The sequence below is a fragment of the Bos indicus x Bos taurus genome, chromosome 2 (assembly GCF_003369695.1).
Source record: "Bos indicus x Bos taurus breed Angus x Brahman F1 hybrid chromosome 2, Bos_hybrid_MaternalHap_v2.0, whole genome shotgun sequence".
NCBI lineage: Eukaryota > Metazoa > Chordata > Mammalia > Artiodactyla > Bovidae > Bos > Bos indicus x Bos taurus.
Window position 1 is genome coordinate 47,141,410 of NC_040077.1, and position 20,722 is coordinate 47,162,131.

At 43.3% G+C, this 20,722-nt stretch overlaps 1 protein-coding gene across 2 annotated transcripts in view; it reads right to left on the reverse strand.

Annotated features, from left to right (window-relative positions):
* The window catches only part of KIF5C (kinesin family member 5C), a 159,412-nt gene that overhangs the window by 60,398 nt on the left and 78,292 nt on the right, over nt 1–20,722 (reverse strand). For both annotated transcript variants that reach the window (XM_027561223.1, XM_027561231.1), the window contains exons 8-11: nt 18,874–18,998; nt 16,188–16,292; nt 15,671–15,819; nt 5,359–5,507 (exon numbers count right to left, since the gene is read on the reverse strand). In XM_027561223.1, coding sequence (XP_027417024.1) covers nt 5,359–5,507; nt 15,671–15,819; nt 16,188–16,292; nt 18,874–18,998 — 528 coding nt within the window. The remainder of the gene's footprint in view (nt 1–5,358; nt 5,508–15,670; nt 15,820–16,187; nt 16,293–18,873; nt 18,999–20,722) is intronic.

Here is a 20,722-nt window from a genome sequence, read left to right on the forward strand (position 1 = left end):
TATATCCACTCTGTTCATTATTATTATATTTAACTATGCAAGAGACACTGTAGATGTGCCATATCATCAGATTATTTCCCTGCACTTCTGACACTCAGATTTTCAGGAATCCTTCTCTGACTTAAGCTCTTGTAAAAAGCTGTCATTTCTTTAAAGGCCAAAATTCAAAGACGTACCAGAGAAGAGGGCATGGGTAAAGGCTGACCTAGCAACAACAGGAAACAATGGACTCAACTTTGCTCTAGCATCATGGCCCTGGGCCCTCGGCCTTCCTTCCCCATCCTCCTGTCCAGAGTCTTCTTGGTGGATTGAGCAGGGACCAGGGATGGGAGTGGGGGGCAGGAAGTGGTGGACTGGAAGCTGAATTCAACTCCTTTACAGGATGGTTTGAGTCCTTTCCATACATATGATCAACAAGCAACAGAGTAGGGGAAAAAAAGAAAGATCCTATTTCTGACAGCTGCCCACTCCCTCTATCTGTCCTTAAGCATGTAGGCTGAACGCATTTCCATGAGGCTAAAAGTTGCCAACAGAGCCTCCAGATTTGAAGAGAGTCTGCCCGTGGATTTCAGCCCACAAGATGTCACTAGTACATTCTGGTGGACATGCGTTGTTTTTTAGCCACTCAACACCCATTCTCATAACAGCACCTCGACTGCATTGTGAAGAATTACCCCCCATTCCCGTATGAGTGCAGCTGTGGTCAGACAACACATTAGGGTGCCCTGTCCTTCCCCAGCCCAAGCACACCACCCAGCACAATCTCCTCCTTCTCTCCTGGGGCTCTGGGTCTCCAATATACATGACAAGGACAGAAACACATCCAGAGAGGATTCACTCGAGGTGTGGCCCCTCAGAAGCCCGGGTCCTCAGCTGTTCTTTTAGTTCTGTGAGTCTCTCATAGCTTTTTCTTTTTTAATTGGAGCATAGTTAGTTTACAACATTGTCTTAGTTTCAGGTATAAAGCAAAGTGATTCAGTTACACATATATATATACTCCTTTCAGATTCTTTTCCATTATGGATTATTACAAGATACGGAATACAGTTTCCGCTTTCTCTTTTTGTTTATATCTTCACAACCCTCATTGGACCAGTGGGGAATGAAGCCAGGAGAGTGGGTGGTTCTCCCCACTCCTAATTTATAAAAACAAGGTGTGCCCCCCACCTTAAGCCCCCAAGCACTTGGGGCCACAATGCTGGAATGGCAGTGGCAGAAATGAATTAAGGCTTGGTGTAGTACACGCATTATGAGTCACAGGTCAATATGCTGAGGATCAATATTCTATTACACCCAGAGGAGAAAACGACAAGGCCCGCATCTGAAGTAGCCCATTAAGCTAGGAGCATATAGGTGGGGTGGGGTAGGGTAGGGACCGGACTACCAGCATTTAACAGAGTATTTCACAGCTTTTGAATGACTTTGGGCAGGAAATGCTCTCTCCTGCGGCAACTGTATCAGATGTACCTCCCTTCACTTATTTACAGTCTGCCTGGACCAGACTGGCCACTGAGACATCATATTCTTTTACCTTTCCCACCCCTCTCCATGTGTGTGCTAAATCACTTGATTCATGTCTGACTCTTTGTGACCCCATGGGCTGTAGCTTGCCAGGCTCCTCTGTCTGTGGAATTTTCCAGGCAGGAATACAGGGTGGGTTGCTATTTCCTTCTTCAGGGGATCTTCCTAATCTAGGGAGTGAAGTGAAGTCGCTCAGTTGTGTCAGACTCTTTGCAGCCCCATGGACTGTAGCCTACAGGCTCCTCCCTCCATGGGATTCTCCAGGCAAGAGTACTGGAGTGGGTTGCCATTTTCCTTCTCCAGGGGATCTTCCCGACCCAGGGATCGAACCCTGGTCTCCCACATTCCAGGCAGACACTTTAACCTCTGAGCCACCAGGGAAGCCCAAATCTAGGGATCGAACCTTCAAAATTCCAGCTCTCTAGTTGACACCACCCAGCCGTGCCCTCATGACCACGAGGAATCAGAATGCACAGGACACACTGGGGGAAATTCCAGTCCCTTCTTTTCACACTCATCTCCCCAGCCTAAACACAAACCACAAGGGCAGCGTGCAGACTGCACCCACAACAGAAAAAGAACGAACTCAGGAGTCAAGCACCCTGTGGAGTCAGCTTGGGCAAGTCTCATATCCTGCCTAAAAGAGACACATGGTCTCCAAACAGAACAGAAAGCCTCTGGATTTTTGTTGGATGAGCAGTTAATCCTTAAAATAATCCTTCACTCACATCCAGTCAAAGGACCACCTCACCATGCCTCCACCTGCCTAACTTCCTGTCTGAAAGTTTTATACCACTTCAGTAGGCTCTCTATATTTGAAAACTTTCGCTTCCAGAAAAAAAAAAAAAATCCTTTAAAATGTGAGCTTGCAGGACAGAAGTCCAGAAAGCTCCCTTCTCTTAATCACTCAGTGATTACACGTTAACATGGGGATGAATGCAGGGGTCTCTCAAGACCCTCCCTCTCCTCTTCCCTCTCCTCTCTTCAGAGTCCAGAGAGGACCTCATCCCTACCTATACCTTCAATTATGTCCTAAAGATCCATGACTCCCGGGGACTTCCCTGGCAGTCCAGTGGTTAAAACTTTGCCTTGCAACTCAGAGGTTGTGGGTTCGATCCCTGGTCAGGGAGGTAAGATTCCCCCATGCCTTACAGCCAAAAAATCAAAACATAAAACTGAAACAATACTGTAGAAAATTCAATAAAGACTTTAAAAATGCCTCACATTTAATGTACATAAAAATTATGCTAACCATAAATTTTAAAAAATCCATGACCCACATATTTTTCTTTGTCACTCAAGTAGCTCCCCGGAGCTCCAGACACTCAGACCTAACTTCTTATCTGGCATTTTCAGCTGGATGTTCCATAGACTCCCCTCAAACTCCCCTCATCATCTCCCACGTCTCATTTCCAATTCTCCTCCCTCATTTCTTGTCTCAGTGAGTGGCTCTGTCCTCCATCCAACTCGGCAAGCCAGAAACCTTGACGCTGTCTCTCCCTACAGCCACCAGCCCCACCAAGCCTGGCTGGTTTCACCTCCTAAATACCTTTCTGGTCTGCCCATCTCTCTCCCTTTCCACCGCCCTCTCAATTCAACAACTAAGTCTCAGGCCTGGAGGGCCACCCCAGGTCCCAGTGCTCTTCCCAGACCCTCCAGTCCACCCTCCAGCACAACCAATGGGTCTTCGAAAAGGCAAATCTCATCATCCGATATCCTTGAATGGCTTTTCACTGCTTCTGAGATAATGACCAGAATCCTGAATGAGTACTGCCCAGACTAGTCTGCTGCTCTTGCCTGTCGCAGTTCGGAGATGGCCCACCCCAGCTCTCCACCCTGGCCTTCATGCTCCCGCCCCTCAGGGCATGTAAGCCTGGCTCCCTTACCCCACCCCCATTTCCACCCGCACCTCCTATTTTGCTCAACAAACTGCTCTGTTTCTCTTGGAACTTACTGAAGGAAACCTTTGCTGACTTGAGTCAAGCTCAGGGCCTTCTTCTGTAATAACTCTCGGCACCTTATCCTCTCCCTTCTTGATACATGTATTGATCGTGCTTGGAGACTATCTCCTTCACCAGCCTGTAAGCTCTGTGAGGGCAGAGACCATGGCTGACTGCTCACCCTTTAATCCCCAGCACTGCCTTTAACACAGGTTTACTTAACATACAATTATGAAAATCTATCATGTGTCAGAAACCACATGTTAGTTTTCCCGAATTATGTAAGTTAAGGGCTTAGGTAGGATCTCACCTCACAGGATGTGAAAAACAGTAGATTTTTGAGTAGATTTGCAAAGTGGATGAAATGAGACAACAGTTAAAATGAGGCCAAGTGACTAGTTCAAGAGCAGGGGAGAGTACCCAAAAGAGATAAAAAGATAAGCATCAGCCAGGCAAAAAGGGCAGTGGGCAGACCCGAGAGGACAGTGACTGAGGGATGGAAAACTGCAGGGCTGGTTGGTGCTTGGCAAAGGACAGGAAAGAAAAGAACAAGGTTAGTTGCCCACACCATGATGTTTCTAAGGCCAGTGCCCCTCTTTTGCCAAAAGGTTTCATTGAATGTTCCAGGTATCCAGCAGAGAAATGACCCAAGTGGATCGCAGAAATAGAACAAAATTTCATAGGGCGCTCCACACCTTTCCAAGCACCCCTCCCCACTCTCCTACCCCTGCCAAATTGCAAGAAGGCATCCACCAGCCACAGATGCTGAATTATTCAATTATTCTAGCAGCTTTCAAAACACATGTGCAGCTAGAAAATCGCCCCCAAAGAAAAGAATCGTGTTATTTAGGCTACTAGGTCATTTCTTGAACCTCTCTTGAATCCTGGTTGGCCACGTAATTGTTCTTCAATTGAACAGTAGCTCATTGACACCCACCCCTCCTAGCAAAAACAGAGGCAAACATATAATCATAAGACATCTGCTGCTAACTGTGCACTTCCAAGCAGGCAGGTTACTTTTGGATTTTGCACAGTGGCCACCAGGCTCCCACAGTCACCCAAGATTGAGACCTGATGCAGCATCTGAAATAAATACCAACACCAACCATCCACTATCTCCCACTATACACACCAAGCTGCCTTGTTTCCATGGGGAAAAAAGGGGGGCTGTGGATTGAAAAAGGACTTGTGCATGCTAACCTCCAACACAAAGCAAAAACCACTGAAATGATCTGTCTGCACGTGGAAACCCTTCTCCAACGCCTCACCCATAGTCCACCCACCACTGCACGTCAGCTCTCTGAGATATTTTCTCTGAGGAGAACACACCAAAGAGAATGCTTTAGGGAAAAAGAAAAATGAGTCACGAAACAAGCCTTTGAGACTCCATTTTAGGACCGAGCTTCTTCAGGAATCCTCTATTTCTAGCTCTGAAGAAGCAAAGCATGAAGATGAGTTGAGCCAAAAAAAAAAAAAAAAAGCAAACATTTACCAGAGGTGACTTTTAACTCCAAATCAATTATAAAACTCACAGAGGAGAGAATGACACTTTTCATCTAATCAAAAGCAATCAAAACCCCAAAATCTCAAACACTACCCTCTACACCTCAAATGTGGCTACCGGAGAGTAATGGATAGAGGCGCATCTCAATGGAAGCAGATTAAGGCAACCTTGCAAACAGTCACTTGGCCACACTAAGAATGTATGTCGGTCAAGTGACAGGGTGGGGGCAGGGATCAGTGCTAGGGAAAACATCTGCTCGTTCACACAGCTTGCTGAAAGGCCGGACCAAGCTCCACCATCACCCACTCTTTCCCAAGTGTCCCAGGACATCAACAGTCATGGGGGGAAAAAAACACGCACTCATACCTCCTCCTTCCTCTCCTTCTTCCTTACCATTTCTCCATCTGTTTAGCTCCATCTCCAGATGCTGGATAACATTCTTCAAAGTCTTATTTTTCTCTTTCTCTTTTTCGTATTTCTTCTTCCATTCTTCAGCTGTCAGTTCCAGGTTCACAGAGACAGTATTCTTGATGGTCTTAGCCCTGGTGTGAAAAACATAAGGGAAAAATTCTGAGCAGAGTTGCTAGCATTTGCTAAATCATGAATATAATTAAACTTCAAATTCCTTTCACACCAGAAGATTAGGACTTAGGGAGCAGGAAGGATGCTAGAGCTTTTACCACCACCCTCTTAGCTGCTTTAGTGGCCCCACTATTTCTAAGGCTCCAAACTCACCTTTTTCCTTTTCTTTTCTCCTTTTCCTCCTGCCTGTCTCTAGACCCAACGGGATTTTCATCTAAACTGTCTCGAGTCTTTCTCTATTCCCTCTGCCACCATTTCTATTCCCGCTACCACCTTGGCCTATGTTCTTAGAACCCACCTGTGGTTATAGCCTAGCTTTTTCAGACATTCAGCATCCTCTTTAAGCATCTTGCATGCCACTTTCAGATTCATCTGCCCAAGAAGAGCTTCCTTTCAACTCAATTAACGTCTATGAAACACTGGGGATTTATCAAGATAAACGAGACAAGGTCTCTGGCCTTAGAGTTTACAGTTTCTCATAACAATATACATACAGACAAATCAATTCTTTCTCTTACTCACATTTGGTACCTTAGCACCATCCCTACGGTATTGAACACATGTCAACACATGCCTCCAGGGACAGATGGTCACTTTACCAACTCAGGGTGGCCAGGTGAAACCACGGTCCGAGCTGAGCACATCCTCTCCCACCGTCCAGTCAGCAAGAAGGAGCGGAGGGCCCACTTTTCTGAGATCATCCCATTTTTTTCAAGAAAAGTCAGAAATTGAGATTTTTCTTTGCATATCCCAGTTCAATATAATTTTTCAAACTGATGTGTGGCATACACAAACAAGTCTAATGGCCACCATTTTGGCCCTTGTGGTATAAAGAGTGACCACCTAGGCCAGATGGCCCAGAGCGGGCTGTGATGCCCCAGTGGAACTGTGGACAGTAAATCAAGGCTGTGCCAGCTCCAGTCAGTAATGAAAACGAAATACGTGATTCACCAATGTATGCACAGAAATGAACACATAAGGTTTGTCCAATTGAAAAGCAAATTCATGATGGCAGGACGCTACTTGTTACATACTTTTTAAGAAGTAAAAACTTCATTTATGTGCTATCCTGTTTTATTTGCTACTGACTTTTTCATTTTTAACTCCCACCAGTTCTTGTCCTGCCACATTTGCCAGCACTATCTGATGTGTGATTCGGGTTGATCACTGTTGTCATGAAATGACATTTTGGACATGATTTCTATTTCAGTAAAAGAAATTCAGCAATCCTCACCAGTGCAGCAGATGTCACCCTGTAAATTAATTTCTAAAGCAGACAATTAAATAACCCAACTGTCAAAAGAAGAGTTAAAATGATCTCTATGCAAGATTCAAGAATTAGTATGTCTCCCTCACTCACTATAGCTTATGGCTGCTGTCTCCAGAAGTGTTTCGACTCTGTTTTCAAATAGTAGCAACTTTATTGCTACTTTAAAGTCTGTGCCAAGTTGACACTCTCACCCCAACACCCTCAGGCAGTGTCATGGATGTTTCTCAGATACAAGCACAAACACTGCAGCATCCATTTTAACTGAGTTAAGTCAAAAAGTGAAAAATAACCTATGGCTGAAATGCTTATGGACATTTAAGGATGTACTTTGATGCTACTAATCTTACTTATCATACCACAGAGTCTCTTGATGATTTCCAATGATACCAGAAGGAGAAGCATAGAGCCTTTATGCTGTAATCTGGCAGGTTTAGCCAGAAGTACAATTCTGTGAGCGGACCCAACAAGGTTATCACTGGTATAACTGATCCTCATTCTCAAAGTTCTCTTAAGTTGTTGAGAAAATTCTTTTTCTCCCACTTCTGCAGTAATCAGAGTCCTGGCAGGGAATAGTCTTCTCAAATAGGGAAGAGTTTAACAAAAGTACGGTAAGGGTGATGGGAAATAACAAGGGATAACAGGTGTAGCTCAGATGGTAAAGCATCTGCCTGCAATGCAGGAGACACAGGTTCAAACCCTGGGTCGGGAAGACCCCCTGGAGAAGGAAATGGCAACCCACTCCAGTATTCTTGCCTGGAGAATTTTATGGGCAGAGAAGCCTGGCAGGCTATAGTCCATGAGGTCACAAAGTGTCAGACACGACTGAGCGACTAACACACACACATACACACAATAGTGATGGGGGGATCCGTTACCACTCTTAGGCTGAAGGGGGCCCAGAGGAAGGGAACTATAAGAGGAAAGCTGTCTACACTCGCAGATACAGAGACCGAACAAGTGGTTACCAGTGGGGAGAGGGAAGGGGGAAGGGCAAGGCAGGGCTACCTAACCTAACCCCTACGGGATTAAGAGGGACAAACCACTATGTATACAATAAATAAGCTACAAGGATACATTGTGTAGCACAGGGAATATAACAAATATTTTATAATAACTACAAAAAGAATATAACCTTTTAAAATTGTGAATCACTGTATTGTACATCTCTAACTTATATATTGACAATATCACACATCAGCTATGCTTCAATTAAAAAAAATAAATTTAAAAAACTGTTAAACTCTTAAAAGAAAAATGCTGCCCTGTCGAAGCTGTTAACAGCCTTTAGTCTAGGAACACAGCCAATCTAAAGTGACCCTTCATGGAAGGAGCCATGAAATTAATACCCTGACATCACTCTGTTCTCTCCTTCTGAGTCCTGCCTGTTCCTCTCCCATTGGTGGAACCTAACTGGAAGCCAGAGGCAAAGGAGCCCACTGTAGTTGTCCAAGCTGGTCACTGACCCAGGGAGCAGGGCAGAGGAGAGCAGAGATGGCACAGAAACAATGCAGAGGAGCAGACGGAAGACACACAGCCCAACTCCCATCTGGAACCGAGAATAATATGTCTTCTGCTGCTGCCCTAAACAGACTCCATTCAGTCACTGATGAGGCAGACCATCATGCCTCTCCATCTACTAAATGGAGAACATGAAGAAACCAGCCAGCACTGATTAGAAAGATATTAATTATCCCCAAATGTGTTCTACAGATTTAAAATAATCTGAAATAAAATCTCAGGAGATTTGCGTGCTGCTGCTGCTGCTAAATCGCTTCAGTCGTGTCCGACTCTGTGCGACCCCAATAGACGGCAGCCCACCAGGCTCCCCCGTCCCTGGGATTCTCCAGGCAAGAACACTGGAGTGGGTTGCCATTTCCTTCTCCAATGCATGAAAGTGAAAAGTGAAAATGAAGTCACTCAGTCGTGTCCAACCCTTAGCAACCCCAAGGACTGCAACCTACCAGGCTCCTCTGTCCATGGGATTTTCCAGGCAAGAGGACTGGAGTGGGTTGCCATTGCCTTCTCCAGATTTGCATGTATGTATTGACATTGACAACCTGATTCTAAGATTTATAATAGAAATAAAGAAGGCCAACAATAGCAAGGACAATTTTGAAGGACAACGAGGATGGAATATCAATGCATTATAAAGCCACAGTAATTAAAACTGATTAAATAGTCCAGAAACTTTAGAATAGAAACAAAATAGATTATCCACAGACACTCGGCCATGTAGCCATCTGATATACAACAAAGGTGTGTATCCAGCACAGAGGGAAAGGACGGTCCTTTCAATGTCTGGTGCTTTACTGACTCCCCCAGTAACATATAAAAAATTCTATGCGGATGAATCACATGCATAAATGTGAAAGGTAAAACAACAAAGCTGCTAGAAGAAAACAGGGGAATATCTTTAAGACCTTAGGGTAGATAAAGATTTATTTCTTAAATAGAGCAGAAAGAAAAGATAAACTTGACTTCATTAAAATTAAAAACCTCTCTTCATTAAAAGTCACCATTAAAGGAGTTAAAACATAAACTACAAAGTGGGAAAAGATACAAACAATCCATGTATCTCACAAAGGACTTATCCAGAATAATCCCTATAAATCAATCAGAAAAAAGCACACAATTGGTGAAAACACCAGGTAAAGATTTGAATAGGAACTTCACAGAAGAAGTGCCAATAAATTGTACCCAGAAAAGTGTGTCAAATGTCATTAGCCTTCAGGGAATAAAATAACAAAAAGATATATTTACACACCTAATAGAACAATTAACATTTTTGAAACTGATAATGCTAAGTGCTGGTGAGGATGTGCAATGACTATAACACTCACCTGCTACTAGACAGAGTGTAAACTATTGCAATCATTTTGGAAAACTCTTTGGTACTATCTGTTAAAACTAAATACTCATAGGTATATAACCAACAGAAATGAAGACATATGTTCACCTAATGACATGGCAATCAATGCCATAGCAACTTCATTTATAATAGCCCCAAGATGAACACAATCCAAATATCCATCAACAATAGAATGCATACATACATACTGTATTGATACAACAAAATACTGTATACCTACAAAAAATAAACTGCTCATAATCTAACAATGTAGTGAACTTCAAAGATAACAATGTTGAATAAAAGAAGCCAGATACAAAACAATACTGTATGTCTTTATTTGTAAACAGTTCAAAGACAGGAAATAGTTATCTATGTTGACAGAAGTCAGGATGCAATCTACCCCTGAGAGTTGGGTACTGACTGGGAGGGTGTAAAACAGAGGTTTCTAAGATGCTGGGGTGATAGATACATGTGTATATACATTTGTTAAATTTTTACTGAGTTGCATACTTATATTTACTTTACTGTATGCGTGTTATACTCAATATAAGTAAGTTAAGAAAAATAAACTGATGTGTAAAGAAATCAAGTCAGATAAGAATTTCCAGATTGTGAAATAAATAAGAGCTACTAAGAGACAGTAAACCTCTATGCCTCGATAATTGCCTGTACTCATCTTTCCGGCCAAGATCACTTCTAAATGATACAGAAACTACAAACTATTGGAGTTTCTTCAAATTACCTTGGCCTCCCCTGGAAAGGCCAGGAAGATGTTTACTCTTGGTACCTTCTTACCTCTTGTTTTTCAGCATTTTCCTTCCCTCTCACAGTTGGACAAGGAGCTCTAGACAAACCCAGACCTCCACTGTATAGAATAAATCTGTAATGTATGATTCCACACTGTGACTGGTGTATGTCAGAGACTGAGATCCTCCCACTGTGGGTTGGGAGAGGGTAGTCTAGCATCCCTTTCTATCAGTTAGGGTTCTCCAGAGAAACAGAACCAACAGAACAGACATATAGATGGATGGATGAGTAGATACCCTATCTGATATATACATAAGATATACCTTCCATCCATCTGTATAGCTATCTATTTAAAGAAATTGGTTCACTGGAAACTCATGAAGAAATTGTTGCTGCATTCTTCAGGAAGAATTTCCTCTTCTCCAAAAAACCTCATTTTTTGCTCTTACAGCCTCCATCTGACTGGATGGGGCACACCTCTATTACGGAGGATAATGTGTTTACTTAAAGTCAACTGCTGCTAGATGGTAACCACATCTACAAAACACTTTCATAACAACACCCAGGTCAGTGTTAGATTAAATAATGGGCTGCTACAGCCTAATCAAGCTCACACACGAAACCATCACACCTTCTACTCTATTCTAGGTCCTAGTTCCCATGTAAGACACCTAACGTTCTTCTGGAAACGTGCCTGCCACAAAGCACCTTCCCGTTCCCCGGTAAGGCCATTTCCCTGCTCGTGAGTGGGGGTTGTAGGGAAGCAGAAACCAAGAGCTTTAAATTTGGTCTTTTGAAAAACTCTAGTCTCCCAAGAAATATTAAGAAATGACCAACGTGGATGAGGATTTGGCATCCAGGTAAATTAACTCTCATCCACAACATTTCATCCTCCAAACAGCAAAAATTAACCTATGGGTGTTTTGGCAACTCTCCAACAGGAACCGATTTGAGTCTTAATCCATTGTATGTCAAAACTGTAACCTAGCATCTCCCTTGGCCAAAGCTCTCGCTCTGGTCCTGCTGGGAACTTGTCAAGCTCTGCACACATGCGTGTTGCACATACACCACTCAGGCTCTGCCTAATCCAGCTACCATCAAACTGAGCATGAAATGGCACAGTTTTGTGTTTTTTCCCCCAAAAGTGCGTATCAGAAAAAGAAAAAAGAATATTACTTTTCCTGAACTATCCATTCTTCTTCCACATTTAACATATAAAACAAAGCCTCTGAATTATTCATGCTGGATCAATCAAAACACTTGGTGTCAATGATGTGCTGATTCAGGCTGTTTCTAAACTGGTCTCCCCAGGGGCCTCCCCTTTTCCTCATTACTGCCCCAAATCAAGGTACACTAAACAGGCTTGCGAGATAATTGGGGGATTTGAGTTTACACTTCTAAAACTTCAAAATATCCTTTTCAAATGGTGCTATAAAGTACTTTGGAAGAATAATTAAAGACTAGAAAATGAAACGCTAGAAGCCAGATGAAAAAGAAGAATCGATGAAACTGCTCTAATTTGAGTCCCCAGCCCTTAAAGCTGCAAGTATTCAGCTTCCTGACAGAGGACAGCTCTTTGACTCTCCATCGCCTGGAAATTCATATTGCCTCCTCAACCAAATTGAAAGCTCTATGACAACTCAGGAAATGGCTCTACCACTTTCCTAGCACAATGCAGGGCATTCAGGGGACAAAAAGCGACAGGCCTGACCCAAGAGAAGAGCCACCATCACGGAAACCAAGAAACAGACACAGTGAAATCTTTTCCTTTAAATTCTAAGACTTCATCTAGAATCCTGCAGAGTGCAGACTCGGAAGCTGCCCTCAGGCCTCTGTACACTGTCATGTTTCTGCTGCTTCAAAGGACCTACTACTGTTTTATTCAGAATATCCATACAGTATGGCTTAACAACAAACACGGACTTTCTTCGTATTCTTGAAAGAACCATGTGGTGATAACCAGGGAACTTCGTGCTGCCCATAGGTGTGGCCACCCCTGCAGCAAGAACATAATGAACGCTCATTACACTGAATTTGGGAGGTGCCCGGCAGTCCTTTTTGAGTTCAAAGTGCTTAATCTCATTAGCTATCAGTACCATGTCAAATCTGAGGTTCAGATTCATGTCTGCTGTGTAACTGGGTTCAGTGTGTGTATTTAACAATAAAGCAAGTATTGGCCCCGTAGAGAAGTTAGATGTCCTTGAAGAATCCATTAACTAATTTGAAGATGGAGGAAAGGGAACAAAACAGAACACATTTCTAATTATAAGCAGGAAAACAAATCAGATCTAAACCTCAACCAATTTTTGGACATAGTGGTGTCATAGTACAGCAACCGCCCCAGTGGTCTTATTCCTACATAATAAGCACCAGATTCGTCTGCTCATTCGTTTGATGACATTTGTCTACTGACCACCTACTGTGTCCCAGTTGTCCTAGGAGCTTGTTGGTGCCACTCACTGATGTGGTAATAAATTAATTCTTATCCTTATGGAGCCCAGTATTCGGATGACTCTGACAAAAGATTACAAACCAACCTATTTCATTTGAAAATATAATTGACCTACTGTTTATTTCCTGGCATCCCAAATTATCAGCATTTAATCATCAGATTATCAGATTTCGTTCATCATTCATTGCAGATATCTAATTCTACTGCTTCATTCAGTCCTGATCCTTATATTACAGCTGTATCCTGTACCTTAGGTCACATTTGGCCCAGCCCCATGCATGACTGTGACCTTCCCAAGCCTGTTCAAAGATGGAGGAAAGAAGGAACCTGCAATTACGGGACACCATATTCCATGCCAGCCCTTGTGCTGGGTAAAAACTGAAGCAACTCATCTAATCCTCCCAATGATTTTCAGAAGTAGGCGTTATTATATTATTATGTTTTTTTCCTACAGGCAAAGAGACTGAGGTTCCAAGAGAAGGAAAAGGGAGAAAAAAGTCAGGAGCAGAGCTGAGGTTCAAAGCTGGAGTAACCGGCCCCAGAGGCCTATGCTCATCTAGATTCCTGATCAAGCAGCCCGCATGGGAGAGGCTGCGGGTCAGGTGATGCAGTCTCAGTCCAGTAACATCTCACAATTAACCAGCTTTGTGGCCTCAGGGGCAGGACCTAATGGCTTGGAGCCTAGGTCTCGATCCCATCCTCTGTACAAAAGGGAGAGACACCTACCTGACACAATTTCCATGAGGATTCTGACATGTCTGGCACATGCTAGTTCCTTAAAACAAGTGCTAGTGATAATGATGATGCTATGATGGCCTCACTGAGATTAGAAGAAAGTAAATCATCATTTTCACTGACACCTAAAACTCTTCCTCTAGACAGTTGCGACATGCCCACCACCAACAACAGCCTTGAGACAGAGCCTGTGCCCCAGGAAGACTCTGGGTTGCAAAGATGTAAAGTATCTTTGCTTTATGGGTGGGAATATTTTTTTTAAGAGATGTTGCCTTTATAAATGCATCCAGGGCTGGTTTCCTCCAATATGTCTTCAGAGGAAACTGTCAAAGCTTAAGTTTAAGAAACCAGGAGAGGGGCTTCCCTGGTGGCCCAGTGGTTAAGAGTCCATGCTTCCAGCGCAGGAGGCCCAGGTTCAACCCTGGTTGGGGAACGAATATCCCACATGCCGCATGACGTGGCCAAAAAAATTTTTTAAAGAAACCAAGAGAGATGGGGAAGGCAAGATGATCACCACAGTATTCTATGCTTCTCACAAGCAGATGCTGGTTTATAGGTATCCCGTGACCCTTAAGAAAAGAAGGTGTTATCCTTCTGCAACCCACTGACCTAAGCATTTGGCTAATCAAGGAAGTGATTTCAGAGGAAATAAAGGACCCAAATCCAATTTAAAAGATATACGAGTTCTACAACAATTCAGGGTGATTATTATTTATTTAGACATCCCACAGGTGCCATAACTGGTTAATTCTATGTTCTGTGAGGTTTCAGGAAATGACTGGGGTTTAATGTGGTTTCAACAAGCAATAACAATCTCCCATCCAGAATGCCCACCACCATCTGTCTTTTCTCTAGGCATCTTAAACTACTTCTCAGGCATAACCACACACTCCTGGGAGAAGGGAGTGCTCCGGGCATAAGGCAGAACCTGAAGAGACCTGGTTACTTGTCCAAAGATAACACAGTTGCGTGAAGGGGATGATGTCAGTAAGTCTGCATCTCCCAACCTCAGCTCTGGGCTCAGCCCACTGACACGGAAGATGCTCAGAATCGCCCCCATCCACAGGACGCAAGCACTCTAGGGACTAGCACTTCAGGCAGCCATGCAGGGAGGATGGGGCTCAACACCACTGACTGACAGACCATGACTGAAGGTCAAGAAAGAAAGGGATGGGACTTCCCTGGGGGTCCAGTGGTTAAGAATCCTCGTTCCAATGCAGGGGACACAGGTTCGACCGCTGGTGGGGAACTAAGATCTCACATGCCGCAGGACAACTAAGCCTGCTCACACAACCAGAGAAGCCTGCACACCGCAGTGAAGACCCAGCAGAGCCAAAAAAAAAAGGAAGGGATGAACTAACGCATACCAGGGAATGTTGTTGGAGGATTACTGGCTGTCCCTGCTGCCTACCTAGTAACGCTCCCCAGACATCTAGGAAATGTCCTTCAGACATTTCTGAAGACGAGAAGATGAGGCCATCCTCCCCTTTCCTCAGCATACAGCTGTATTTCTTACCCCCAGGATGAGCATCAGGACTTCTTTTCCCTGCTCTTTAATATTCAGTCTAATATTTAGTCTATCAGCAAATTTGCAATGGATTCCAAATATTGAAGTAGTTACTGGTGGTAGTAGTAGTAGTAGTACTACCACTTGTAACTGGTAGTTGCCAGTCTTGAGTTGAATATGCTTGAACCTGACAGTTAAGGTTTAATTCCATGAACCTGAGAGTCAGACTTAATTCCGAAGAACCTGAGAGTTAGAATTAATTCCATGAAAACAAAACTAAAATTCCACTGAATTACTAACAATCACATCTATAATAAGCTTGGATTTTTTTTTTAACATCATACCTTTGATAGACATATTCATACCTATTGTTTTAAAAGGTAATTTTTCTTTCGGCCTCAATACATGATGCCTCAAGTTTCACAGGTCACCTGCTAGATGCAAATTACTAACAGGCTGCTTGCCCCCTCCCTCTGCTTCCTCTCTGACCCAAGAACCTCACCACTCACCCCTAACACCTAAGACCCAGCTCAGAGCACAGGTTAAGAAGGTCATGCCCACCTTTGTCCAAACATGAGTGTTGACTTGGTCTCAGCTTCATTGAAGACTGAGGGAGAGCAGCAAATGACGATGGTGGTTCTACAGTTCCCACCCAGAGAGTCCTGAAGAATCCGAGTCATCTTGCTGTCCCGGTATGGCACGTGTGTTTTCTATTTACGAAAAGAAAAAATACTGTCTGCTACAGCCAATTCAAAGAGAAAATACAGAGGCCAGCAAGTTAGTGATGGGAACTGGGCTTAGAAACATGTGAAATAAAAATCTGTGGCCTGGTTTTGCATCTTGCCAAAGTTTAGCATGCCCATTGTGGGACCTGGGTCATATGAAATTAGCATCACCACTCACACACTTTAATGAGCTAGATTTCCCTGCAAGCAGGGTGTCCATAGCCAGGACTCCCCCCCTGTCCCTTTCTAAACAAAAACAAATGAATCACTGGGGTGTGTGGCAAAGAGAGTACATGGACCCAAGAGGCAACTTCTCATGATATCATTTAATAGATGGGGACACGATCACTTACCGTCCCTTCTGCCAAAGCAGCGATCACGTTTCCAAGAGCAGACAAAGACTTATTGATATTTTTAGCTTCATCGAGAACAGCTCCCTCGGCACCAGTTTTGCTGACCTACCAGAGAGAAGAGAAAGCAGTGAGCTGCACAGGTGCAGAGGAGAAAACTCCAACTTACAAGAGGGCACGCGTGCAGGAGGGAGCCGAGGTGAACCCTCCCGGAGTGCTGGGGAAAATACAAGTAAGTAAGACGCATGGTGCCCGAGGCAGGGGATTGGTTCTCTCCTGTTGTCATTTTCCTCTCAATTAGGTTTTAGAGGAATGGCTGGGACACCTCGAGTGTAGAGCTGCAGATACTTCCCAGGGGACGTCTGTCTGGGGATGCCAGGCTCCAAAAGCACTGTCACTACAGAAAGGCTGGGGTCTTGCGAGACTGAACCATCCCCACGCTGGGGATGCGCAAAGAGAAAACGATGTCCTGGCCACAATGAATGGACATTACAAGCTCCAACTTCAAGCAAAGGTCAAGAGGTGCTGGGGATGGTTATCCAGACTCTGTGTTCCTTCCCTACTTATTCCCATAGTAAGAAAAAAAGGAGTAATCAGCCAAAGGGAGAAATACTTGACAAGACATGAAAAGTCAAAAAAATGTATATTATATAAGTGAATCTGTCTTTTTTCTCCATAGTTAGAAGAACCATGCACCATTCCTCCTCGGCTCTGTTATTACTGGTAATTTCGTATATACAGCATTTGCTTTGGGTACAAAGCAGTTCACTGATGTTAGGAAAAAAAAAGGAACTCAACATGATTCATAGCTCTGCTGACTGGACCAAAGACACAGGGGGAGCGGCTGCTCTCTGAAGAAAGAACAGTGGGGAAAAGATTTTAAACTGCGAAGATGGATTTCAATTACATATAAAGGAGGAACTCCCAATGACAGAGATGAATGCATGTCCAGGGGGCAGGGGAGGGTTTTTTCAAAGAAAAATTCAAGTATTTCTCCAGAAATTGTGTGTGGGTCCCCTGCTTACAGATGGAGAAATCACGGAGCTGCCGGCTCACAAATAGTAATGGTCTATTCATGGTGTTTAAGGTGCTGTCACATTTGAGCATCTCGGCTCCATGAAATATGCAAGACAAGTACAAGCACCTTCCTTTTACAGACAAGAAAAATTTGAGCTCCGGGCATGTCAAATTGCTCACCCAAGAGAACACATTTCGGGGAGATGGGACTAAGCCCCAGAGCTCTGTTCCACTAGATCACTCTGACACATTCATGCGCATACATCTAGGGCAAGGAACACAGCTATGAGCAGAGGAAACAACTTGTAGGTCCACAACTTTAAAACACTTCATAAATATCCAAAGCAATAACCGCCAACGCTGTATAGGCCTCCACGCTCAGCTGCCTGCATGAAGCACTTTCCCACTGCATTTAGGCCCTGAGTACTTATCTCTGTTCTCTAAAGGGAAATAGGGCAAGCTCGGGATGAGGCAAAGGATCCCTAAGAGCTTTGTCTGGACCCACATGACAGGTGGGGCAGCAAAGTAGATGCTGGCTGCTAATGGCCAGTCTAGAGGTGAGCAATGCTACTCTCTACTTCTGTGCTGGTGGGCGTCTATTTAATTACAGTTTCAAGCTGGGCCAGAATGATTTTCAAGTTCCAGTTAGGACTATCCAGATGATCTTCTGCTCCAGGCTGTACAAACGCAGACAGGAGAACAACCCAAGTAGCCATTACTTACACGGATGACAGTGGCCATAACTTGGTGTTCGGTAACTCAGTGGTGGGAGCAGTAAGTGGGGATCAGTGACACAGTTCGGGAGACTGACCGAGCTTCAGGGCTGGCCCTGATGGGGACACAGTCTGCATGACATCAGCGATGAGGTAGGCCACAGGGTATTGTGTGCAGAGACTTGCTCTATGATGTCACCCAAGGCGGGCAGTGCCCCCAGCTCGGGTGTGGCCACAGGAGCTTCTAGCGGTGCTGGGGAGGTGAGGTGGGAGGGCAGGGGGCAGGTGCTGGGAAGCCTATTGGATCTGGAGTGTGGCCGAGTATGCCTGGAAGAGAACTGACAGGGTCCAGATGCCGAAAGAAAATCCTGACAAAATCACAGAAAGGTCAGGGCTTGTGGCTAAACACGGGCTTCAGGCCCTGTAGCCTGAAGGGAGTGAGGCTGCCCATGCAGGACTGGGGCAGTTCACACCTGCTGGAGAGAGAAGCCAGGAAGGCAGGGAGAGCCCCACGCTCCAGATCTTTTATCAGCAAACAAACCTGCAGAGGCAAGCCTGCCACATTCCAATGGCAAAGCCCCTTCCTGGCCTATTCGAATCTGTTACAACACAGAGATTTTTCTTGCCCTCAGAAGTTCACGTCCCTCCTACCTTTGAACAGCTGCCTTCACCAAGCTAAGTTTACACCAAACACTCGCCTCATGTCATCATCAGAGTCTATTAGGCATAAATCAGGGTTTGCATTCAAAGCACCTCCTGTGACGTGAATAGGGAACTTCAGGACCAGAAAAGAAAGAGCAGGGAAATGAAGGTTAAATTTAATAACATCTTGGCACAACATCAGAAACTTTAAAAGCTCTTTAAAACCAGGGACTAGAAAGACATAAAAATTATACCACTGCACAGTGAAGCAAATTGCAGGGGGAAACTGTGGACAATACAAATAAAGAACCAATTACCTTTTCACTCCCAGCCAAATCAACTAGATACAGCTTCCCACTGAGTTTTTTTTCAGTCTCTACATTTTCTTGCTTAATATTAATCAGGAAGATACTGTGACTTCTAGAGCTGTGTTCATTCATGTCTGAAAAGGAAAAGAGTTTACTGCTCTACAGAGAACACATAAATTTAGTAGTAAGCCTCTCAATCAAAAATACAACAAATCATGCCTAATAGCTCCATTTTTTTTTAAGTCCATTCAATTTAAAAAAATTATCTGAGACCACTTCTTCCAAAAATCAATGCTCATTCTAGAAATGAAAGATTTAAAATACCTTCACGTGGCAGAGAAATTAATCTAAAAATTGAGGTCAGTGGCTTAAGACAACAGATTCTCAAGCTCTGCATGAAGTGTCCATCCTCCAACATTCCAGTCTGACTGTCCAGTCTGACTCTCTCCTTGAAGAGCTCAAGGCTTCCACCTCTGCCTGACTTTAAGTCCCTCAGCCTTGATCACCAGGATTAGTACCTGATGTATTCCATCTTCTTCATGTGTGCAGGCCTTGACTTACCAGTGACATCACAACCTTTCTTAAGGAAGAATTATGACGTTATGAAAGAAGGATTAAGACATACATTTCTTTTATAACCCATGCTAGGAACATAGAAAGTCTCAGAGATGAAATATGCTTCATTAGAACCAAGTAACAAAAACCAAAATCTTCTTGGATCTTGGTCTTTGTTCACCAGGCAGACAAGGACCCCAGTGACGGTCTTATTCAACCCACATTGGTAATCAGTTCTCCAAACCATCTAACCAGATTATATGGGGGAAAAAAACCCTAAAAGTTTTCAGAAAAATGCTAGAACTAATGAATTTGGCAGGATACAAAAGCAATACATAAAAATCAGTTGCATTATATATTATGATAATGAACAATCCAAAAAGGAAATTAACAATTCCATTTAAAATAGGAAAAAAGAATAAGATACTGAGGAATAAATGTAACCAAGAAAAGAAAGGCAAATAATGATAATTATGAAATGCTGCCAAAAGAAATTAAAGAATACACAAGTAAATGGAAAGCTAACCTTGTTCTTGGATTAAAAGACTTAATATTGTTAAGATGTCCATACTACCAACAGATTTAATATAATCTCTATCAAAATCCCAATGATATTGTTTACAGAAATAGAAAAGTCCATTCTAAAATTCATATGGAATGTCAAGGGACCCTGGATAGCCAAAACAATCGTTAAAAAGAACAAAGTTGAAGGTCTCACACTTAATGATTTCAAAACTTACTACAAAGCTATGGTAATCAAAACAGTGTGGTATTGTCATAAAGGCAGACATATAGACCAATAAGACAGAATAGGAAGCCTAGAAATAAAACCTCACATGATATGGTCAAGTAATTTTTGACAAGCGTGTCAAGACCATTCAATGGGGAAAGGACAGTCTCTTCACCAAATTGAAAACTGGTTATCCACAAGCAAGAATGAAGTTGGACTCTTTCCTTAAGTCATACATAAAAGTTAACTCAAAAAGGATAAAAAATCTGAATGTAAAAGTTAAAACTATAAAACCTTAGAAGAAAGCATAGGGGAAAAGGTTCATGACACTGGATTTGGCAATGATTTGGATATGACACCAAAAAACAAACCACAACAGCAACAAAAAATAATGTAACTTCATCAAATGTAAAACATTGTGTATGAAAGGACACTGTCAAAAGAGTGAGCAACCCACAGAATGACAGGAAATACCTGAAACCATATATCTGATACGGGGTTGAGATCCAGAATATATACAGAATCCCTACAAATCAACAACAATAAAAGCCGAACAACCTAATTTTTAAAAAC